Source organism: Phoenix dactylifera, unplaced genomic scaffold, assembly GCF_009389715.1.
Source record: "Phoenix dactylifera cultivar Barhee BC4 unplaced genomic scaffold, palm_55x_up_171113_PBpolish2nd_filt_p 000328F, whole genome shotgun sequence".
In the NCBI taxonomy this organism is placed as follows: domain Eukaryota; kingdom Viridiplantae; phylum Streptophyta; class Magnoliopsida; order Arecales; family Arecaceae; genus Phoenix; species Phoenix dactylifera.
The window spans coordinates 396,483-414,944 of record NW_024067792.1 but is presented as its reverse complement, the minus strand read 5'-3'; the positions used below and the strand labels follow the sequence as shown (position 1 = coordinate 414,944).

General features: G+C 40.0%; 1 protein-coding gene across 1 annotated transcript; it reads left to right on the top strand.

Annotated features, from left to right (window-relative positions):
- The first annotated feature begins 6,147 nt into the window (after window positions 1-6,147).
- On the top strand, window positions 6,148-8,242 carry LOC103708848 (trans-cinnamate:CoA ligase, peroxisomal-like). Its single transcript, XM_008793941.3, has 2 exons — window positions 6,148-6,431; window positions 6,521-8,242. The coding sequence occupies exons 1-2, from the start codon at window positions 6,234-6,236 to the stop codon at window positions 8,057-8,059; spliced, it is 1,737 nt and encodes a 578-aa protein (XP_008792163.2). The 5' UTR covers window positions 6,148-6,233; the 3' UTR covers window positions 8,060-8,242.
- The last annotated feature ends 10,220 nt before the right edge of the window (window positions 8,243-18,462 follow it).

The following is an 18,462-nucleotide window of genomic DNA, read 5'->3' as shown; positions in this document are numbered from 1 at the left end:
CTTTCTTTTAGCTTTTGGATTGGCAAGTAGTTGGTGCAGAACATCGGAATGTTTCTCACTCTCCTAGTCATCTGAGACCAGCATGCATGGCCTTCGCCAGAGACTTCTTCAATGGCTTCCTCAGAAGGATCTTCTATATTAGGAAATTTGGGCGTGGGCTTCTCTTGGTCAGAGTAGTTAAGGCTTCTGATAGACATTGGTTGGTGAAGTAATTTAACCCTCCTGATCTTCTTGCAGCCGAAACATTGGACTTGCTCCTTGCTGACCATGCATGTCAACCCTGCAGTTAATATAGCTCGAGGACAAGCTTCTTTGTTATCTATCTTCCTTAACACCATTCACGTCCAGACTTCTCTCCTAAAAAAATTTCAGTGTTTTAGAGAGAGAAACGTGGAGGAACAACTCCTTTTCACCTTTTTTTTTTTTTTTCTCTTTCATCATAAGCATTTGAACAGTAATTTTTGTGTTCTTTCTATTGTGTTTGAACACTCAACCTTGAGAGTACTCTAGAAGTGGATAAACATGTGGTTCAACCTCCTAGATCCTTGGAATTTCACTTTTGCACTCTTTCAGGATAATTCATGAAACTTGAAATTCTATTTAGTATTCTTTATGTTATCCTTGGTATCAGAGCAATATTGGTTGAATTCATGACCTTTATATATTTGGCTTATGATATGCAAGAGAAGTTTCTGTTTGAATTTAATACTCTTTATTTTATTTTATTTTATTTTTGCAAACTAAGGTTCCTTGAAAACTTGATAATGACAACTTTGTCTATATCTTGAGTTAGGCCAGGATTTTGTAGGAGTATGTACTCCTATGTAAATTATTTAAATCTGAAAAATCTCATGGCCAAACATCCATTGTAGTGAAAGATATTTCAACTCCTAAATTAAAAACCCACAAATTTGTTTTAATATATCTTTTCATACAATGATTTTTATATTTAAATCTTGGTACCATTGGAAAGCTCTTGGAATAAGCTTTCCAATGATATATATTAAGTTAATTTGAGAGCTTAATTTCTAGTAAAAGTTATAGCCTCTAGAAATTCTGCATAAAATATGCTAGAGGTAGGGGATGACCCCAATCGCACGTGCATTCCACGTGATCGCGCATTGGGTTCCATTTTATATGAAAAAAAAACTCTGCTTGGATTGTGCCTGCAGGGTCTATAGACCGTACCCTAGACAATCCATGGATAGCGCAAGGCACATTGCATTCGAAAGCACTTCCGGCCTCACGTCAATGGTCCAGCACCTAACGTTCTCATGGTGCACGGCCTGCGCATCCACGTGGCGCGTGCTTGCATGTCTGTGTGTGACAGCATGCACCAGTGTGCAGCTGGGTGCTGCGTACCCACGTGGCGCGTGGCTACGTCATTTAGAATCAAAAGATGAGTGCCTCAAGGCAGTTAAATCTTGATGAGTGTCTTAAGGCAGCTAAATCTTTCGGGCTAGCTTATGTAGCTGAATCTAGCTCACATAAGGCTTCTGGCTTCAATAGCAAGAGAGGTTGGAAATCCTTCAAAATGGGTAAAAAGAAAGGACAAGCATTATACTTGGCAAGGCTAACCGGCGCAACAAAGGCAAGCATGATGGTAAAAAGAAGGATAGGACCAGATATGCTGCTACAATTGTGGCAAGCTGAGTCACTTTGCTCGTGAATGCACCAAGTTGAAGAAGGTATATCCTAGCTTCATTATGTTAAATCATGTTTATGTTTCTAGCTGTGTTTTGCTTAGGAATGACGTCCTATGTAGATTGTAGATTTAGGAGCCACGGACCATGTAGCTAGAGATAGGGGAGTTTTTGTAGAGTACTGTTGAATCAATCCTGGTACTAGGTGGATATATGTTGAACATAATTTCAGAGTTGAAGTAAAAGGTATAGGCACCTGGCACCTGCAAGTTGGTACTACATGGTGGTTGTAACTTGCTCCTACATAATATCCTCTATGCACCAAACATTCGACAGAACTTAGTTCCTGTAATTGTTTTTCTTAGCTTGGGATATAGTTTCAACTTCCAGGGTACTTGTGGATGTGTATCTTGGGCCAACTTATTATGGCTCTGGTTATTTATTAGATGGTTTTATGGTATTAGATGTAGATTACAGTGCATACGTTAATCATGATGATAGTTGTTATTTTTTTTAATTGCTTCTTCAAGCAATGTGAATAAAGATGTGAATGTGTGGCATGCTAAATTTGGGCATATTGGACAGCAGAGAATGAATAGACTAGCTAAAGAAGGCTTTTTGGGCTCACTCCTTAGAACAAAATTGCCCATTTATGAGCATTGCTTAACAGAAAAAATAACTAGAAAACCATTTGGTAAAGGAACCAGAGTGAAAGGTCTATTGCAATAAATCCACTCTGATATCTATGGTCCAATGAATGTGAGAGCGAGGCATGGGGCCTCATATTTCATCACATTTATAGATGACTTCATGTATTTTGGTCATATTTATTTGATCTCCTATAAGTCAAAAGCATTAAATTACTTAAGATGATATTTGAGTTTTGATGAGAATCAATTAAATAAAAGAATTAAAGTTCTGAGAACTGACCATGGGCATGAATATCTATTTAAGCAATTTAGAATGCTTTGTGATGAGAAAGGTATAGATCGACAATTAACTATTTCTAGAACTCCAGAGCAAAATAGTGTTGTAGAGACAAGAAACAAAACACTTTTAGAGACGATTAGGCCAATGATGGTGCAAACGAAACTTTCTATTTCATATTGGGGAGATGTTCTTTTAACTGCTGCCTATATACTTAAGCATGTGCCCTCCAAATCAGTCCCTTCCACACCTTAGATCTGTCCTTGTTCTAGACATCTTCACCAAAACTCATCCTCATGGCATCTTTCAATCTCTTATTTCCAAACTCAAATTAGTATCCGCTTTACCACCTTGAGTTTGAGAGAGGATGTTAGAATTATTGTAGGACCATTAATTATGCCAAACTTAGTCTGCCTTACCAAACTTTGTTAGTTTCCTAATTCTATACAAAGGTTGCTCCTGTACATTGTAATTGACAGATAGAAATACAATTTTCTTTTCTTATTTTTGTTTTTCTACAATGGTGATTTTCCTTCGGAGCTCTCTTTACTTGTAAATGTAGGTTTTTATGAATGTTTTTTTTTCTTCCTCATTTTGATTCTTTTAAAATCTATATCCCTCATGTACCAAAAAATAAATAAATAAATTTGAAGTCAAGGAAATTATACAAGAATACTAGAGCAACTAGAATATTGCTATTTTCTAGGCATGTTGATGGAAATATATTTGTGCAAGGATAAATCTTGGCAAACATATATTGTTTTTTTATTTACACAACAATGTTAGTTTTGATCCGAATTAGAGTGTGAATGACTATAGAACTGACAAGCTTGTTGTCAAGGCTAGATCCAATCACCACAACTAAGTGCTTATTCCTCTTCTGTTTTGATTTCTGAGAAATGTAGTAGAAATATCACCTTCTAGGTTTGAATTTGAACCCTCTCATTGGTGAACACACTGAGAAAGGATATACCGATCATAATCAAAATGATCTATATCCATCTAACTACTAGGTACTTCGACAAAAAGAAATTTTTATTATCCAAGTCATGTAAGATCCTATGAATTAATATTCAAATACCTTTAAGTGTTTTTTGATGGCAAGTAAACCAATAAAATAGCTCTGTCACCATTTTCTAATGTTATTGGTACGTATCAAGTGACAAGAGCCTTTTTTTTTTGTGACGGATGACTCATACAATTCTAGTATGAATATATTCAAAAAAAGTCAGAAAACAGCAAGTCTCAGAGTGCTCTAGACAACTCTCTCTTTTCATCCTATAGGACCTTCGGAGTGATCAGCCACATACGAGGCCATCCAATTCGCGGCTCTATTAGCCTCTTTGTAAATTTGCTCGGCCTAGAAAACAACGTCGCCACTAACCATAGCCCAAATGTTCCGGAGCAAGGGCTGACACTCACCCACACCACCAGTACCCTCTAGATCCAGCCAATCATTGTAGTCGAGTCTTCCTCGAGCAGGACTACTCTGGCCCGTAGAACGTGTCGGGCATGACCTAGATCAGCCCACGTCGCTCTCAGCTCTGCTTCTGGAACAAAAGTGTTGAAGATCTAGCACCCACCACCAACAACCACCCCGGATTCTGAGCCTCTAATGACGAAGCATGGACCATCACTCCTACCAACGTTTAGCACGCATCCATCGAAGTTGACTTTTAAAAAACTCGAGGGTGGAGGCTTTCAGCTGAAGAACACAGTTCCGGCTCCCACATGTGGCAGTGCCGCCAACCATCTTGTTCTTCTCGGCCATCACTGATTGTGCAGGAATTTCAAAGCCAAAAGCTATCACCTGTAACAACTCCCTATTCCCGAGAGATTGACGTCGGGTGGAGGAGTCGATACGATACATCTATGCGGAGTTGAACCGACCTTACCGGGCGTGGTTTTTCTGAGATCTCCCTTCCAAGCACTCGACCGTTGCTATGTCGGTAAATGGATTGGGGGGCCAATGCACCCTTAGAGGTTTGGGAACGACCCAGACCTATTGATTGCCCCTCCTGCCTCGGGAGCATGCACAGGAATCCCGGATATTGAGGGGGAGGGGGATGTCCGTAATGAACTACTTATACTTATTCCCTAATCACTGACTTTTTTTAAAGAAGTCAGGATAAGATAAATAAAAAAAAGACTTGAAATACCAAAAAGAACTCATTCTATAATACTATAAAATCGGTCAAAAATCGCACGAACTAGTCGTTTCACTGAACATAAGTTGTGACAAGCGCCTTTGGGGCATGACAATGAGACATGTTTGTCACAAGCTGGCTGAGATCTCAACCTTTCATCTTTTCTCCATGAAACCACATTGGACATGTGTTACGCGGTAGAGGCGGCACTATGCATCTCATACTGGTTCATTCGGAGAATGACGACATGATTTTGTTTCCTAGTCAGAGACGGGAGGACGAGGGGATTTGGATGTTTGTGGATCCAAGTCTACACAAGCTGAGGGCCAAATATAGTTTTGGCCAAGTTTGACTCTCTTGGGAACAAAACCAAAACATGCACTTAGGTCTCGACGCTTTTTCTTGCTGCTATCGGTTCTACTTGAAGCTTTTATATGCTTCTTTCTTGCATTTTGCTAAAAGAAAATAATTAGGCTTGTTAAGTCTGCCTTGAATTTCTTCATCTGCCCTATGCTCCATGATTCAATTTAACAAATTTGAAGAAAAAAAAGAATAAATCATTGGGAGCTTTTTGTAAGATTTGTGGTTGGTGTACGAGCAAAGTTTCCGCATTATGGATCTACCTGATTTTCATATTGATCTTCGTTTACTCCTCTTTCGAGAGGCGAGTGAGATGGTGCACCTGATTTTCATATTGATCTTCGTTTACTCCTCTTTCGAGAGGCGAGTGAGATGGTGCATATTGAAGATTAGGATATTGTTGAGTGGTAGCTCTATTTTTGTACTTCAGCTCTTTTTTTTTTCGACTATAGTGAAATTTTTGCTGTATCCTTACTCATGGATGTAAGCCTGTTGCTGAACCATGTAAATTAATTGGGCGTGCCTTATTTTTCATTCTCTTTGTCTTCTCGAATCTTTCTCTTGTTTTTCATTTTTGAGATTTAAATACTTTGTTTCAGGTTTTTTTGCAGCGGGACTCTGTTTAATTTTTAAAAAAAAATTAAAAAAAAAGAAGTTCGAGGCCCTTTCTTTGGTCTGGCCGATATATGTCGCTGGAGCTCCTCCCATTTCTCACCCAACTCTGTTCAAATCTTTATTAAGAGTAGAAAACTGTACTTAAGAAACTCCAAAGAAAGGGAGCAATCCTTTCAAAAGAATAAAATTTTCGTGGAACCCCCGCTAATTTTTCCCTGGAAGACATAGGACCCGGATTTTAGCAAAAAAAAAAAGAAAGACATAGGACCCGGCAATTCATGTGAAACGCTGAAGCTAGCCGTGGTCAACAGTCCAAGTTCTATGGTCCTTCCCTTGGCCTTCCTTCCCAAATCAGATGGGCCCACCATGCCACCTTCCCCCACTTACCCAAGAGATCTCGTCTATATAAACCCTTCGCCTCGCTTCCTGCCTCACACCACCTTTCGTTTCTATATCCTCTTCTTTGCTCTATCTCTCTCTTCCCTAATCACCTCCTCTTCCAAGACTTCCTCAACCACAAACAGCATTCTTACAGTTACAAATGGATCAACTATCCAAAAGCCAAGCCAACTATGTTCCTCTCAGCCCTATCACCTTTCTGCAAAGAGCTGCTGTCGTCTACTCCGATCGCACTTCTGTTGTGTTCGAAGGGATCCGATTCACTTGGAAAGAGACATATGACCGCTGCCGACGCATGGCCTCTTCCCTTCGATCTTTGCATGTTTCCAAGAATGATGTGGTGAGCATCGGCAATACAACTCGTCATCTTCTGCTATTTACAATGCTTCATCGCATATTTTTTGATAATTTACCGATATTTCATTACAGGTATCTGTGCTCGCTCCCAACGTTCCAGCTATGTATGAGATGCACTTCGCCGTGCCCATGGCCGGCGCCGTGCTAAACACTATAAACACCCGGCTTGATGCAGTCAGCGTGGCAACCATTCTGAAGCACTCGGAGGCAAAGGTGTTCTTCGTGGACTACGAGTACGTCCGGCTCGCCGGCGATGCCCTGAAGCACTTAGACGACGGCAACGCACCCTTGCCTTTGGTTGTGGTCATCGATGACATCGATGCGCCGACCGGCATCCGGCTCGGCGAGCTCGAGTACGAGCAGCTCATCGCAAGTGGCGATCCCATGTACCCTCCTTGCCCCCTCCATGACGAGTGGGATCCAATAGCACTCAATTACACCTCCGGCACGACGTCGGCCCCGAAGGGCGTGGTCTACAGCCACCGAGGGGCTTTCTTGAGCACTCTTAGCCTCCTCCTCCAGTGGGAGGTGGGGAGCGAGCCCGTGTACCTCTGGTCGCTCCCGATGTTCCACTGCAACGGGTGGACCTTCACATGGGGCATGGCGGCCCGCGGCGGCGCCAACATCTGCATCCGGGCTACGACGGCCCGCGACATGTACCGCGCCATCGCCGATCACCACGTCACCCACATGTGCAGCGCCCCGATCGTCTTCAACATCCTCCTCGAGGCCAGCCCCGCCGAGCGACGAACGCTCGCCGCCCCGGTCTCCGTCCTCACCGGCGGCGCCCCGCCCCCTGCGCCTCTCCTCGAGAAGATCGAACGACTCGGCTTCCGCGTTTCCCATGCCTACGGCCTCACCGAGGCGACCGGTCCGGCCCTGGTATGCGAGTGGCGCGAAGAGTGGAACCACCGCCCGGCCCACGAGCAGGCCTGGCTCAAATCTCGGCAGGGCATCAGCGTGCTGACCCTCGCCGACGTCGACGTGAAGGACGTCGAAACCATGCGAAGCGTTCCCCGGGACGGGAACTCGCTCGGCGAGATAGTTCTCCGGGGGAGCAGCATCATGAAGGGCTACTACAAGAATCGCGAGGCCACCGACGCCGCATTCAGAGATGGCTGGTTCCTCACCGGCGACGTCGGGGTTATCCACACCGACGGGTACGTGGAGATCAAGGACCGATCGAAGGATGTTATCATATCGGGCGGCGAGAACATCAGCAGCGTCGAGGTAGAGACGATCCTCTACCGGCATCCGATGGTGCTCGAGGCGGCAGTGGTGGCCATGCCGCACCCGCACTGGGGTGAGACACCATGCGCCTTCCTAAAACTGAAGAAAGAGTGCGAAGCAGGGAGTATCAGAGAAGAGGATATCATATCCTACTGCAGGAATAGCATGTCCAGGTTTATGGTGCCAAAGAAGGTGGTGTTCATGGAGGAGTTGCCAAAGACCTCAACGGGAAAAATTCAGAAGTTTCTGCTGCGGGAGACGGCTCGCGGCCTCAAGGTAACGGAGACACAAGGGAAGAACCAGGTGGCTTATGTAAACCGTAACAACGGTCACGGCCAACCCGAGGCTCAGAAGCAAGTGTTACCCTTTTCTCGCCTTTGAGTCTGGTGCCTGGTGTGATTTATGCATGCCACGTAAGATATTGTTGGATTATTATAGACAGCGTTTTATCCAACGTGGCGCACGAATCCTTGAGGGCACGGTTATCATAGACATGCAGTGTTGAATAAAACTTGCTATTGAGTCAATTTATCCTTGTTTATATGGCTTGGTTAGTGTTTAAGGGTCCAGAGGAAAAGACGTGCATGTTTCTTTTAAGAGCACATAATTTTATGTGGCGGTTGAGTTATTAATTCTTAATGGTAACGAGAAACTTCAGCCCTTGGTGGTGTTTTCTGGCCTGTTCCCATGGTGGTTGGTGGTGCTTGGGGCACCTAGCTTGGGAAGGTGGAAACTGATCGCGTGCTTGACCAAACTGGAATTGGCTTTCAATTCATTCACCAGGTCCGTAGGGCCTGCGGATGCTTTTCATTTTTAATGTGAACTTAGCTTCACGAGCTCCTCAAGTGCCAAGTCGTGCTGCTGCCATTGTTAATGATGATAGTAACGAGCTTTTCTTCGCATTCGTTCCTTGGATAGAATATATTATTTCTGCGTCTCTCTCTCTCTCTCTCTTCTTTTTTTTAGCTTTTGGATTGGCAAGTAGTTGGTGCAGAACATAGGAATGTTTCTTCAGAAGGTCTTCTATATTAGGAAATTTGAACATGTGCTTCTCTTGGTCAGAGTAGTTAAGGCTTCTGATGGACATTAACTTGGCGAAGTAGTCCGAAACATTGGACTTGGTCCTTGTTGACCATGCATGTCAACCCAGTTAGCATAGCTCGAGGACAACCTTCTTTCTTATCTATCGTCCTTGGCAGTTAGCACCATTCACGTCCAGACTTCTCTCCTAAAAAAAATTCAGTGTTTGAATTTAATACTCTTTATTCATTTTTTTTTTTGCAAACTAAGGTTCCTTGAAAGCTTGATAATGACAACTTTGTCTATATCTTGAGTTAGGCCAGGATTTTGGGGGAGTATGTACTCCTATAAAAGTTATTTAAATCTGAAAAATCTCATGGCCAAACATCCATTGTAATGAAAGATATTTCAACCCCTAAATTAAAAACTCACAAATTTATTTTAATATATCTTTTCATACAATGATTTTTATATTTAAATCTTGATATCATTGGAAAGCTCTCGGAATAAGCTTTCCAATGGTATAATATGTTTATTTGAAGCTTTATATATAGTAAAAGTTATAGCCTCAGGAAATTCTGCATAAAATATGCTAGAGGTAGAGGATGACCTCGGTCGCGCGTGCCTTCAACGTGATCGCGCGTTGGGTTCCATTTTATATGGAAAAAAATGGATTTTTTCATTGATACCCTTCTAAATATCGAATTTGGCATAAATACCCTTCCAAAATTGATATTTGCATGTATACCCTCGTAAAACTATGTTATTGTACAAATGCTCATAATATAACGATTATTCTAACAGTATTAAAAAATCATATTTATATTAATTAAAAATAAAAAAAATATTAAAATTATGCTATTGTCCTTGTCTTCGGATCGCGATCTATTTGCATGTCACCCTATTAAGGGTATTTTAGTCATTTTAATTTGAAACCGTTAATATTTTAACGTCGTTAGATAGTATGAGTACATATGCAAAAACAAAAATAAAAAAAAAAAGATAGAATGGCAAAACAAGTGTTTGACGAGGGTATACATGCAAATATCAATTTTGGAAGAGTATTCATGCAAAATTTGATATTTAGAAAAATATTCATGCAAAAAATTAAAAAAAAAAGCTTGCGCCTGCAGGGTCTATAGACCGCACCCTATTTAGTCCATGGACAGCGCAAGGTGTATTGCACTCAAAAGCACATCTGACCTTACGTCAATGGTCCCACACCTAACGTTCTCATATTGCGCGGCCTGCGCATCCACATGGCGTGTGCTTGTGTCCGTGTGTGACAGCGCGCGCCAATGTGCGGTTGGGCGCTACGAATCCACATGGCGCGCGGCTACGTCATTTGGAATTGAAAAAAATGAGTGCCTTAAGGCAGTTAAATCTTGATGAGTGCCTCAAGGCCAATGTATATATCTTTTCAGGTTGCCTCAATGGTTCTCTACCAAATCCTAGCATGACACTTTGGGCTTGTTCTTAACAAATTTAACACTCTTAGGTCCAGTGAACTTATGCTAGGTAAGGCAGTCTTCAATAGAAGACACCTAATCTAGAAAGGCAGCTGGGTTCGGTTGAGCATGGAAATCAACCTAACGTCCAATCTGACCTTTTTGTATGAATCCTCTTCAGGGGTCAAGCTGGTTGGGCTAGATCTACTTGAGGCATGACTCCTCCGATTGAGGCTACATCTTCATTAGGTTGGACTGGTTCTAATGGTGCAGTATCAGAAAGGTTCTAATGGTGAGTTGGTGTGGCATTGGAAGGCTTTCGACGACGATGATTTAACCGTCAGCTGGATTCTAATGGTGTGGTGGCTGTTGTCGATTGCTTTAGGATTCATGCAGCACTTGGGGCCAACTAGAATTCTTAAGGTGACCCTTGTCCTGGGTTAGGCTGTCTTAGAAGGTCCGGAAGTAGGGTAACAGGAGTGCAATGGGGGATGCCTGCAATTGGATGACAAATTGGGGTCAAAACTACAAGGTAAACCTGGTGTGGGATGCCCCCAGGCTCTTAATCCAACTTTGATGGGATGAGGAGCTAATCACTCTAAACTCAATCAAGTAGAAAACTAAAAAGCAAAGGAGAAAGTAGAAAACTAAAAAGCAAAGGAGAAATGGAGTTCGACTTCAAGCAGTATAGCTTATTCTACTTGAAACTAAACTTATTTTCCTAAGAAGATTTGCTTTTATTTTTGAAATCAAATAAGAATTCTAAATAAGCTAGAAATTATATTCTAAGTAGACCAGAAATCCTAACTAAGCATGCTCACAACCACAAAACAATCGACGGTCTCAAAATAAAAAAGCAATAATTAAGAAAACAAAATAGGAATCTAAATCCTGCTCTAATGCCAAATTTGATGCAGGTAAAGATTCCTTGTTCTGCATGAGATCAAGATAGTGTTAGCAATATATCATATAAATAAACAATAATTCTATTAATTCAATTAATGGAAAATCTTAAAGGGAATAATATACATGCATATTATTCGGCATCCAAATAATTCTATTTTAATGTAAAATAAATCTATTTTAGCACAAAATAAATCTATGCATTTAATAAATTTATATTATAGAATTTCAAATCCTACAAATCTACTAATATTAAATTAAAAATAAAAGTAGAAGAAAGTAGCCTGATTGAAGGCAGGTCGAAACGCGTAGACGCTGTCCCAAAGAAGTATTTGCCCCCACGTACGGGTCACCCGGCAATCCTTCTCGGAGATACGACGACCCTACAACTTCTTCTTCGGCACGTCTCGGAAGAAGTCAAAGCGAACCCGATCGAACTTGCAGATCCAGCAAAGAACGGAATGAAAAGAACTAAATAAACTGAATAAAAATGTAAAAATAAAATTTGGAAGTGGCTAAGAGGGAGAAGAATTTTTTCAGAATTTTTTCACTATTTTTCTGAAATTTTTCGTGCTTCCAAAGAGATGAAATCAAGGGGTTTAAATAGGAGTTTTTACAGGGGCCGTTTGGTCATTTGCGGACGCGTTTTCAAACGCGTCCGTTTTCAAATGCGTAACGCCCGCTGGGCGTTACCTTTTTCTCAAACGCGCACGCGGCCCAAGATTTTGGCCGCGTGCGCATTTAAGTTTTTTTTTTCAACAATCCCCCACAAAAAAAACTTAAATAATTTTAAAATCAAAATAAAATGCTGGATATCTTATATTATGTAATAGGTGTAAGTACCTTTCGGTTTAAACCTTCACTTAGTGACAATTGATTACATCTGTGGAGCCAAGGTGGTCTTAACCTTGAACCTCGGTCCATGGCTCAGATTAAATCAACAACACACATAATATAGCCCGATCTGGGTTCTAAGTGGGTTGCGTTGTTATGGCCATGCGCAGATATCTATCATGTGCTTTTTAGGGAATCGCCCATTTTCCATAATCGCGGCCTCACGACTGCACATATAGGTGAGTCCTAATAAGGAAGCTAGCAAGGAAGCTCCTGCCTCTTGGGTCTCGGACTCATTAAGAGTTATACAAACGAGCTCATCCTACCGCTTGCTTCACTAGCGCCATAGGGATGAGGAAAACATGAAATAGTGCTCCTCTTAGTCACACTCCGGTTTGTTTCTACCCATTGAACCTTTTAAGGTTGGGTTCCCACCGTGGTGATCTATCTTTATGGGCTAAGCCCCATCCCCCTCGACGACTCTAGAACTACTGTTCTAGACAAGCCTTTAGTAAGCTGATCAGCCAAGTTATTTTCTGATTTAACAAAATTAAAGGCAATAACATTATTTTTTAATTTATATCTTAATGATTTATGACGCACTTTTAAGTGCCTGTTCATTTTTACATTGGCATTTTCTTGGTTGCACTTATCTATTGCAGATTTACAGTCACAATGTAAGGAGACAGGTGGTAAAGGTGACTCATCTACAGGAAGGTCTATTAGTAGATCTCTAAGCCACTCAGCCTCAGTGCTAGTAGTGTCTAAAGCTATCAGTTCAGACTCCATGGTACTCCTAGATATTAAGGTTTGTTTGGTGGATTTCCAAGACACAGCAGCACCTCCTAGGAGAAAGACGTATCCTGTGGTGGATTTAACATCTAAGGTATCGCTAATCCAGTTGGCATCACTATAGCCTTCTAGAACAGCAGGAAACCCACTAAAGTGCAAACTATAGGACTTGGTACCCTTAAGATACCTAAGAATTCTATCTAATGCCGTCCAGTGATCTCTATTTGGATTAATAGTATATCTACTAAGTCTATTTACAGCATATGCTATGTCTGGCCTGGTGTAGTTTGTTAGGAATCCTAGTGAGCCTATGATTTGAGCATATAGGCTTTGAAGGACAGGAGTTCCTAAGTTCTTCTTAAGATGAGTAAAGGAATCAAATGGAGTAGAGACAGGCTGACAATCAGAATAATTAAATTTATTAAGTATCTTGTCAACATAATGACTTTGGGATAACTCAATACTTTTTGCACTTCTAATTATTTTGGTATTTAAAATTAAGTCAGCTTGTCCCAAGTCTTTCATATCAAACTTATGAGTTAAGAATTGTTTTACTTCATCAATTATCTGAAGATCTGTCCCAAAGATCAGTATATCATCTACATAGAGGCACAAGATCACAAATTTGTGTCCAACTCTCTTATGGTATACACATTCGTCTGTACTATTGATTTCAAATCCAAATGTCAGTATAGTTTCATCAAATTTCAAGTGCCATTGCTTGGGTGCTTGTTTAAGACCATAAAGAGATCTGACTAGTCTGTAAACTTTATTTTCTTGGCCTGGGATTTTAAATCCCTCTGGCTGGTCCATATAAATTTCTTCATTTAAGTCTCCATTTAGAAAAGCTGTCTTAACATCCATCTGATGAATCACTAATTTATGAATGGAGGCTAATGCTATAAGGACTCTAATAGTAGTAATCCTAGCTACAGGTGCATAAACATCAAAGAAATCTACCCCAGGTCTCTGAGTAAAGCCCTTGGCAACTAATCTAGCCTTAAATTTATCTACAGAGCCATCAGGCCTAAGTTTCTTCTTAAAGATCCATTTGCACCCTATAGTTTTACAACCAGGAGGAAGATCAGTCAATTCCCAAGTATGATTTTGGATAATTGACTGCATCTCATTATCCACAGCTTCTCTCCAAAAAGGTGAATCCAAGGATTTCATTGCGTCCTCAAAGGTAGTTGGAGAGTCCTCTATAAGAAAAGTATAGAAGTCATCTCCAAATGTTTTCTCTACCCTGGATCTCTTACTCCTTCTAGGTTCTGCTTCTACTTCTACTTCACTTGTCCTTATTTTACTAGAGCTACTAGCTATACCACTATCTACTCTAGTCTTAAGTGGAAAGGTGCCTTCAAAATATGTTGCATCTCTGGCTTCTATGATGGTGTTGTTACTAATATCACTTTCTTCTGAATTTATCACTAGAAATCTATTGGCATTACTATTGGCTGCATAACCTATGAATATGGCATCCACTGTTTTAGGCCCTATTTTCTTTCTCTTAAAATCAGGTATTTTTACTTTTGCCAAGCACCCCCACACTTTTAAATAGCTAAGATTAGGTTTTCTATGTTTCCAAACTTCATATGGGGTTAGATCATTATTTTTAGAGGGAATCCTATTAAGGATATAACAGGCTGAAACAAGAGCTTCCCCCCACAAATTTTCTGGCACTCCTGAGCTTATAAGCATAGAGTTCACCATATCCATTAAAGTCCTATTCTTCCTTTCTGCTACTCAATTTGATTGGGGAGAATAGGGTGCAGTCACTTCATGAATGATTCCATGATCTTCACAAAATTGAGTTATATCATTGGATGTATATTCACCTCCTCGATCTGATCTATGAATTTTAATTTTCTTTTCTTGTTGGTTCTCAGCTTCGATCTTAAATATTTTAAATTTGCTGAGCACCTCATCCTTGGTTTTAATTAGATAGATATAACAGAATTTGGATAGATCATCTATGAAGGTCACAAAATATTTGTTACCTCCTCTAGAAGTTCTACCAGAGTCACAAACATCACTATGGATCAACTCTAATAGATCTGAATCCCTATTAACGGATTTAAAAGGCTTCCTAGGGAGTTTAGCTTCTACACAAATTTGACATTTCTCATGGTTCTTAAGATTACTTTTTGGTATTAGATTTAGGTTCATAAGTTGCTTAATTGAATTATAATTTACATGACCTAATCTACCATGCCAAATAGAAGGAGGCTCTATATTCATAATCAAAGGATTTTCATTTATTGAAGGAGCTATTACATTCAATTTGAACAATCCTTCACTAAGGAATCCTTTTCCAATAAACATAACACCATGAGAAATTACAACCTTATTGGACTCAAAAACAAGACGAAAGCCTTGCTGGACAAGCAAAGAACCACTAATGAGGTTTCTCCTAACAACTGGAACATGTTGGACGCCGTGCAGTGACAGGACTTTTCCAGAGGTAAGCTTTAAGTCCACACGTCCTACTCCTAACACACGTGCCTCCGAGCTGTTTGCCATGATCACAGCTCCTCCACTTGAGATCTGGTAAGAAGAAAACCAGGAACGATCCGAACAAATATGAATACCAGCTCCGGTATCAATCCACCAATCTAGTGATTGTAAAGTCATGTTAACTTCAGGAGTGAAGGAAACAGACCTGAAAGCTGTTTCAGAGGAGCCAGCGCCGGAAGTCACCATGTTGACTTGAGCACTGGATGTGTGTGGACCCTTCTTCTTAGATTGAAGAGGTGCAGTCTTCTTATAGAAGCACTGTGGAGACAAATGGTTGGTCCGACCACACACATAACAGAAACGAGCACCACCTTCCTCTTTCTTCTTCTTCTGCTCCTGGGATTGAATAGGCTTCCCATTGTAGTGGTGGTTAGGGTTTCTAGGGTTGTAGGGTTTCTTCTTGAAATTCTTACGGAAGGGTCGGTTCTGATTTTTCTTAGGAGGAGCTTCTACATTATATGCATTATTTTTGGGTCCAGTAGAGGTATTATTTCTGAGCCTATGCTGCTCTTCAATCCTAATGGAGTTTAAGACTTGGGTTAGGGTGAGAACTCCTTGGGTATGGCTCAGGGTGCAAAATCAGACCAAGAAGTAGGTAGTTTATCTATCAGACAGGCTACCTGGAATGATTCATCCAAATTGGTTCCATTAGCCCTAAGCTGGTGGATCAGGGTTTCAAATTCATGAATTTGGTCATTCATAGGCTTTGAGTCCACCATCCTAAACTTATTGAAATCGGAGGCCTTGAACCTCTTTACCCCAGCATCATCAAGACCATATTTGCTATCTAGGGTGTCCCAGAGTTCTTTGGCACTCTTGGCTATGTAATAGATATCATACAGCCTCTCAGAAAGAGCACCTAGGATTCTATGGATACAATGATAATCTATCTCATCAGGTGTCCTAGAGGGTGTGCTAGTGGAGGCAGAATGTTCAGTGTTAGAAGAGGTAGTTGGGTTGGACCCATTATCAACTTCGGTCGTACTTTCACCTATGGCTGAGATTAACCCTAATGTGGTGAGCCAGAACCGCATTTGATTCTGCCACCTCCTAAAGTTATGGCCATCAAATTTTTCAGGTTTGGCACTAAGATGGTCACTAGTGTTTGAGGCCATAGGATCAGGGTTACAGAATAGTGACAGAAACCTGATTGAAGGCAAAAAATCTATGTCAAAAGGTTGCACTAATATTTATATTGAACTTTGGATGTCTAATTGATATATCCAAAAAACTAATAGCCAGATCAGCTCCAGATCGGTGGTGGAGCACTAGGCTCACTTAAGTACCAGCCTTTCTTAGGCACGTATGCCTTTTTGACAAGCTTTTCTTAGACACTATTAGTTAGTGGATATAATCACTAGAAATCACACAAATTCAATATTTAAAATAACCTAAATGCAAATTTAAACGAATTAACTAATTTTTGAATTTTTCGTTTGACCTTTCCGAATTAGTAACAATTGATTACTAAATTTAATTCTAGCAAACAATTATTGTAATTAAAATCTAATTTATCAATTCAATGAATTATATATATATTAGAGTTGATTTATTTGCTTATTAGAATAATTGATTAGTAATCTTGTGGTAGCAAATCAATTATTGTAATTAAGATGTCAATTCAATGAATTAGAAGATTTATTTCTTTATTAGAATAATTGATTGAGATCTAATAAGTCAATTTAATGAATTATAAGATTTATTCCTTTATTAGAATAATTGATTGAGATCTAATAAGTCAATTCAATAGATTAATTATTATGTATCAACCAATTTCCGAATTTTCCGTTTGAATGGGATCTGGAAATTACTCCTTGAGGAGTCCAAATTGAGGTATAATAAACCTCTTGGAGGTTAAACAAATTATTACCCTCTTTAGAATAATTTATTATTAACTATGTACTAGCAAAAATGATTATTGCAACTAAAATCTAATATGCCACAATTGTAATAAAGAATTTAATGAGTTACATATTACTAACAAAAAATAAAAGAAAATTACTTCTTTGGATTGTTAGCAATATATCATATAAATAAACAATAATTCTATTAATTCAATTAATGGAAAATCTTAAAGGGAATAATATACATGCATATTATTCGGCATCCAAATAATTCTATTTTAATGCAAAATAAATCTATTCTAGCACAAAATAAATCTATGCATTTAATAAATTTATATTATAGAATTTCAAATCCTACAAATCTATTAATATTAAATTTAAAATAAAAGTAGAAGAAAGTAGCCTGATTGAAGGCAGGTCGAAGCGCGTAGACGCTGTCCCAAAGAAGTATTTGCCCCCACGTACGGGTCACTCGGCAATCCTTCTCGGAGATACGACGACCCTACAACTTCTTCTTCGGCGCGTCTCGGAAGAAGTCAAAGCGAACCCGATCGAACTTGCAGATCCAGCAAAGAACGGAATGAAAAGAACTAAATAAACTGAATAAAAATGTAAAAATAAAATTTGGAAGTGGCTAAGAGGGAGAAGAATTTTTCCACTATTTTTTTGAAATTTTTCGTGCTTCCAATGAGATGAAATCAAAGGATTTAAATAGGGATTTTTACAGGGGCCGTTTGGTAATTTGCGGACGCGTTTTCAAACGCGTCCGTTTTCAAATGCGTAACGCCCGCTGGGCGTTACCTTTTTCTCAAACGCGCAGGCGGCCCGAGATTTTGGCCGCGTGCGCATTTAAGTTTTTTTTTTTTTCAACAGATAGTACAACAGAAAGCTAACTAGAAGCAGAAAACATTGAAATGGAAATAGAAATTAGACAGAGCTGGAAATGAAACCAAAGAAAACTAAGGTTAAGGGATTAAGAACTTAAATCCAAGCTAAGGGTAACTAGAGATCTTCATGGCTTCACATCTCTAGTCTTCACGTACAGGGTCTCGAGAAAAGAATCCCACCTCTCACCAAAACCTTCTCTTGAGCTGCGGCCTCCCGCCATAGGCTCTCAACTAGCCTCTCACCACTCAGGAAGTTGAGAAATATCTTAAGAGAAATTTCATTTAATACCTCAATAACTTGGAAAAAAAAAAAAGAATAAAGGAGGGATTTTAATAGGATCCAAAGCTCTTGTTTTAGAGAAAAATTGTAACAACCCAAGACCCCACCTAAAAATACCAGTCGGAAGATAATATTTAAATTTCTTGATCCTATATAAGTATCCAAGATTTATCTAATGGATAACCAATGTGGGACTAAATATATGCTCACACGAGTCCCTACAAAACTCATGCAGGGTTCTTAGAAATTCCAACATGAA

Coding starts and splice junctions, on each gene's coding strand:
- LOC103708848 (XM_008793941.3), top strand. CDS start 6,234: ATGGATCAACTATCCAAAAGCCAAGCCAACTATGTTCCTCTCAGCCCT. Junction 6,432..6,520: donor ATGTTTCCAAGAATGATGTG/GTGAGCATCGGC, acceptor ATTTCATTACAG/GTATCTGTGCTCGCTCCCAA.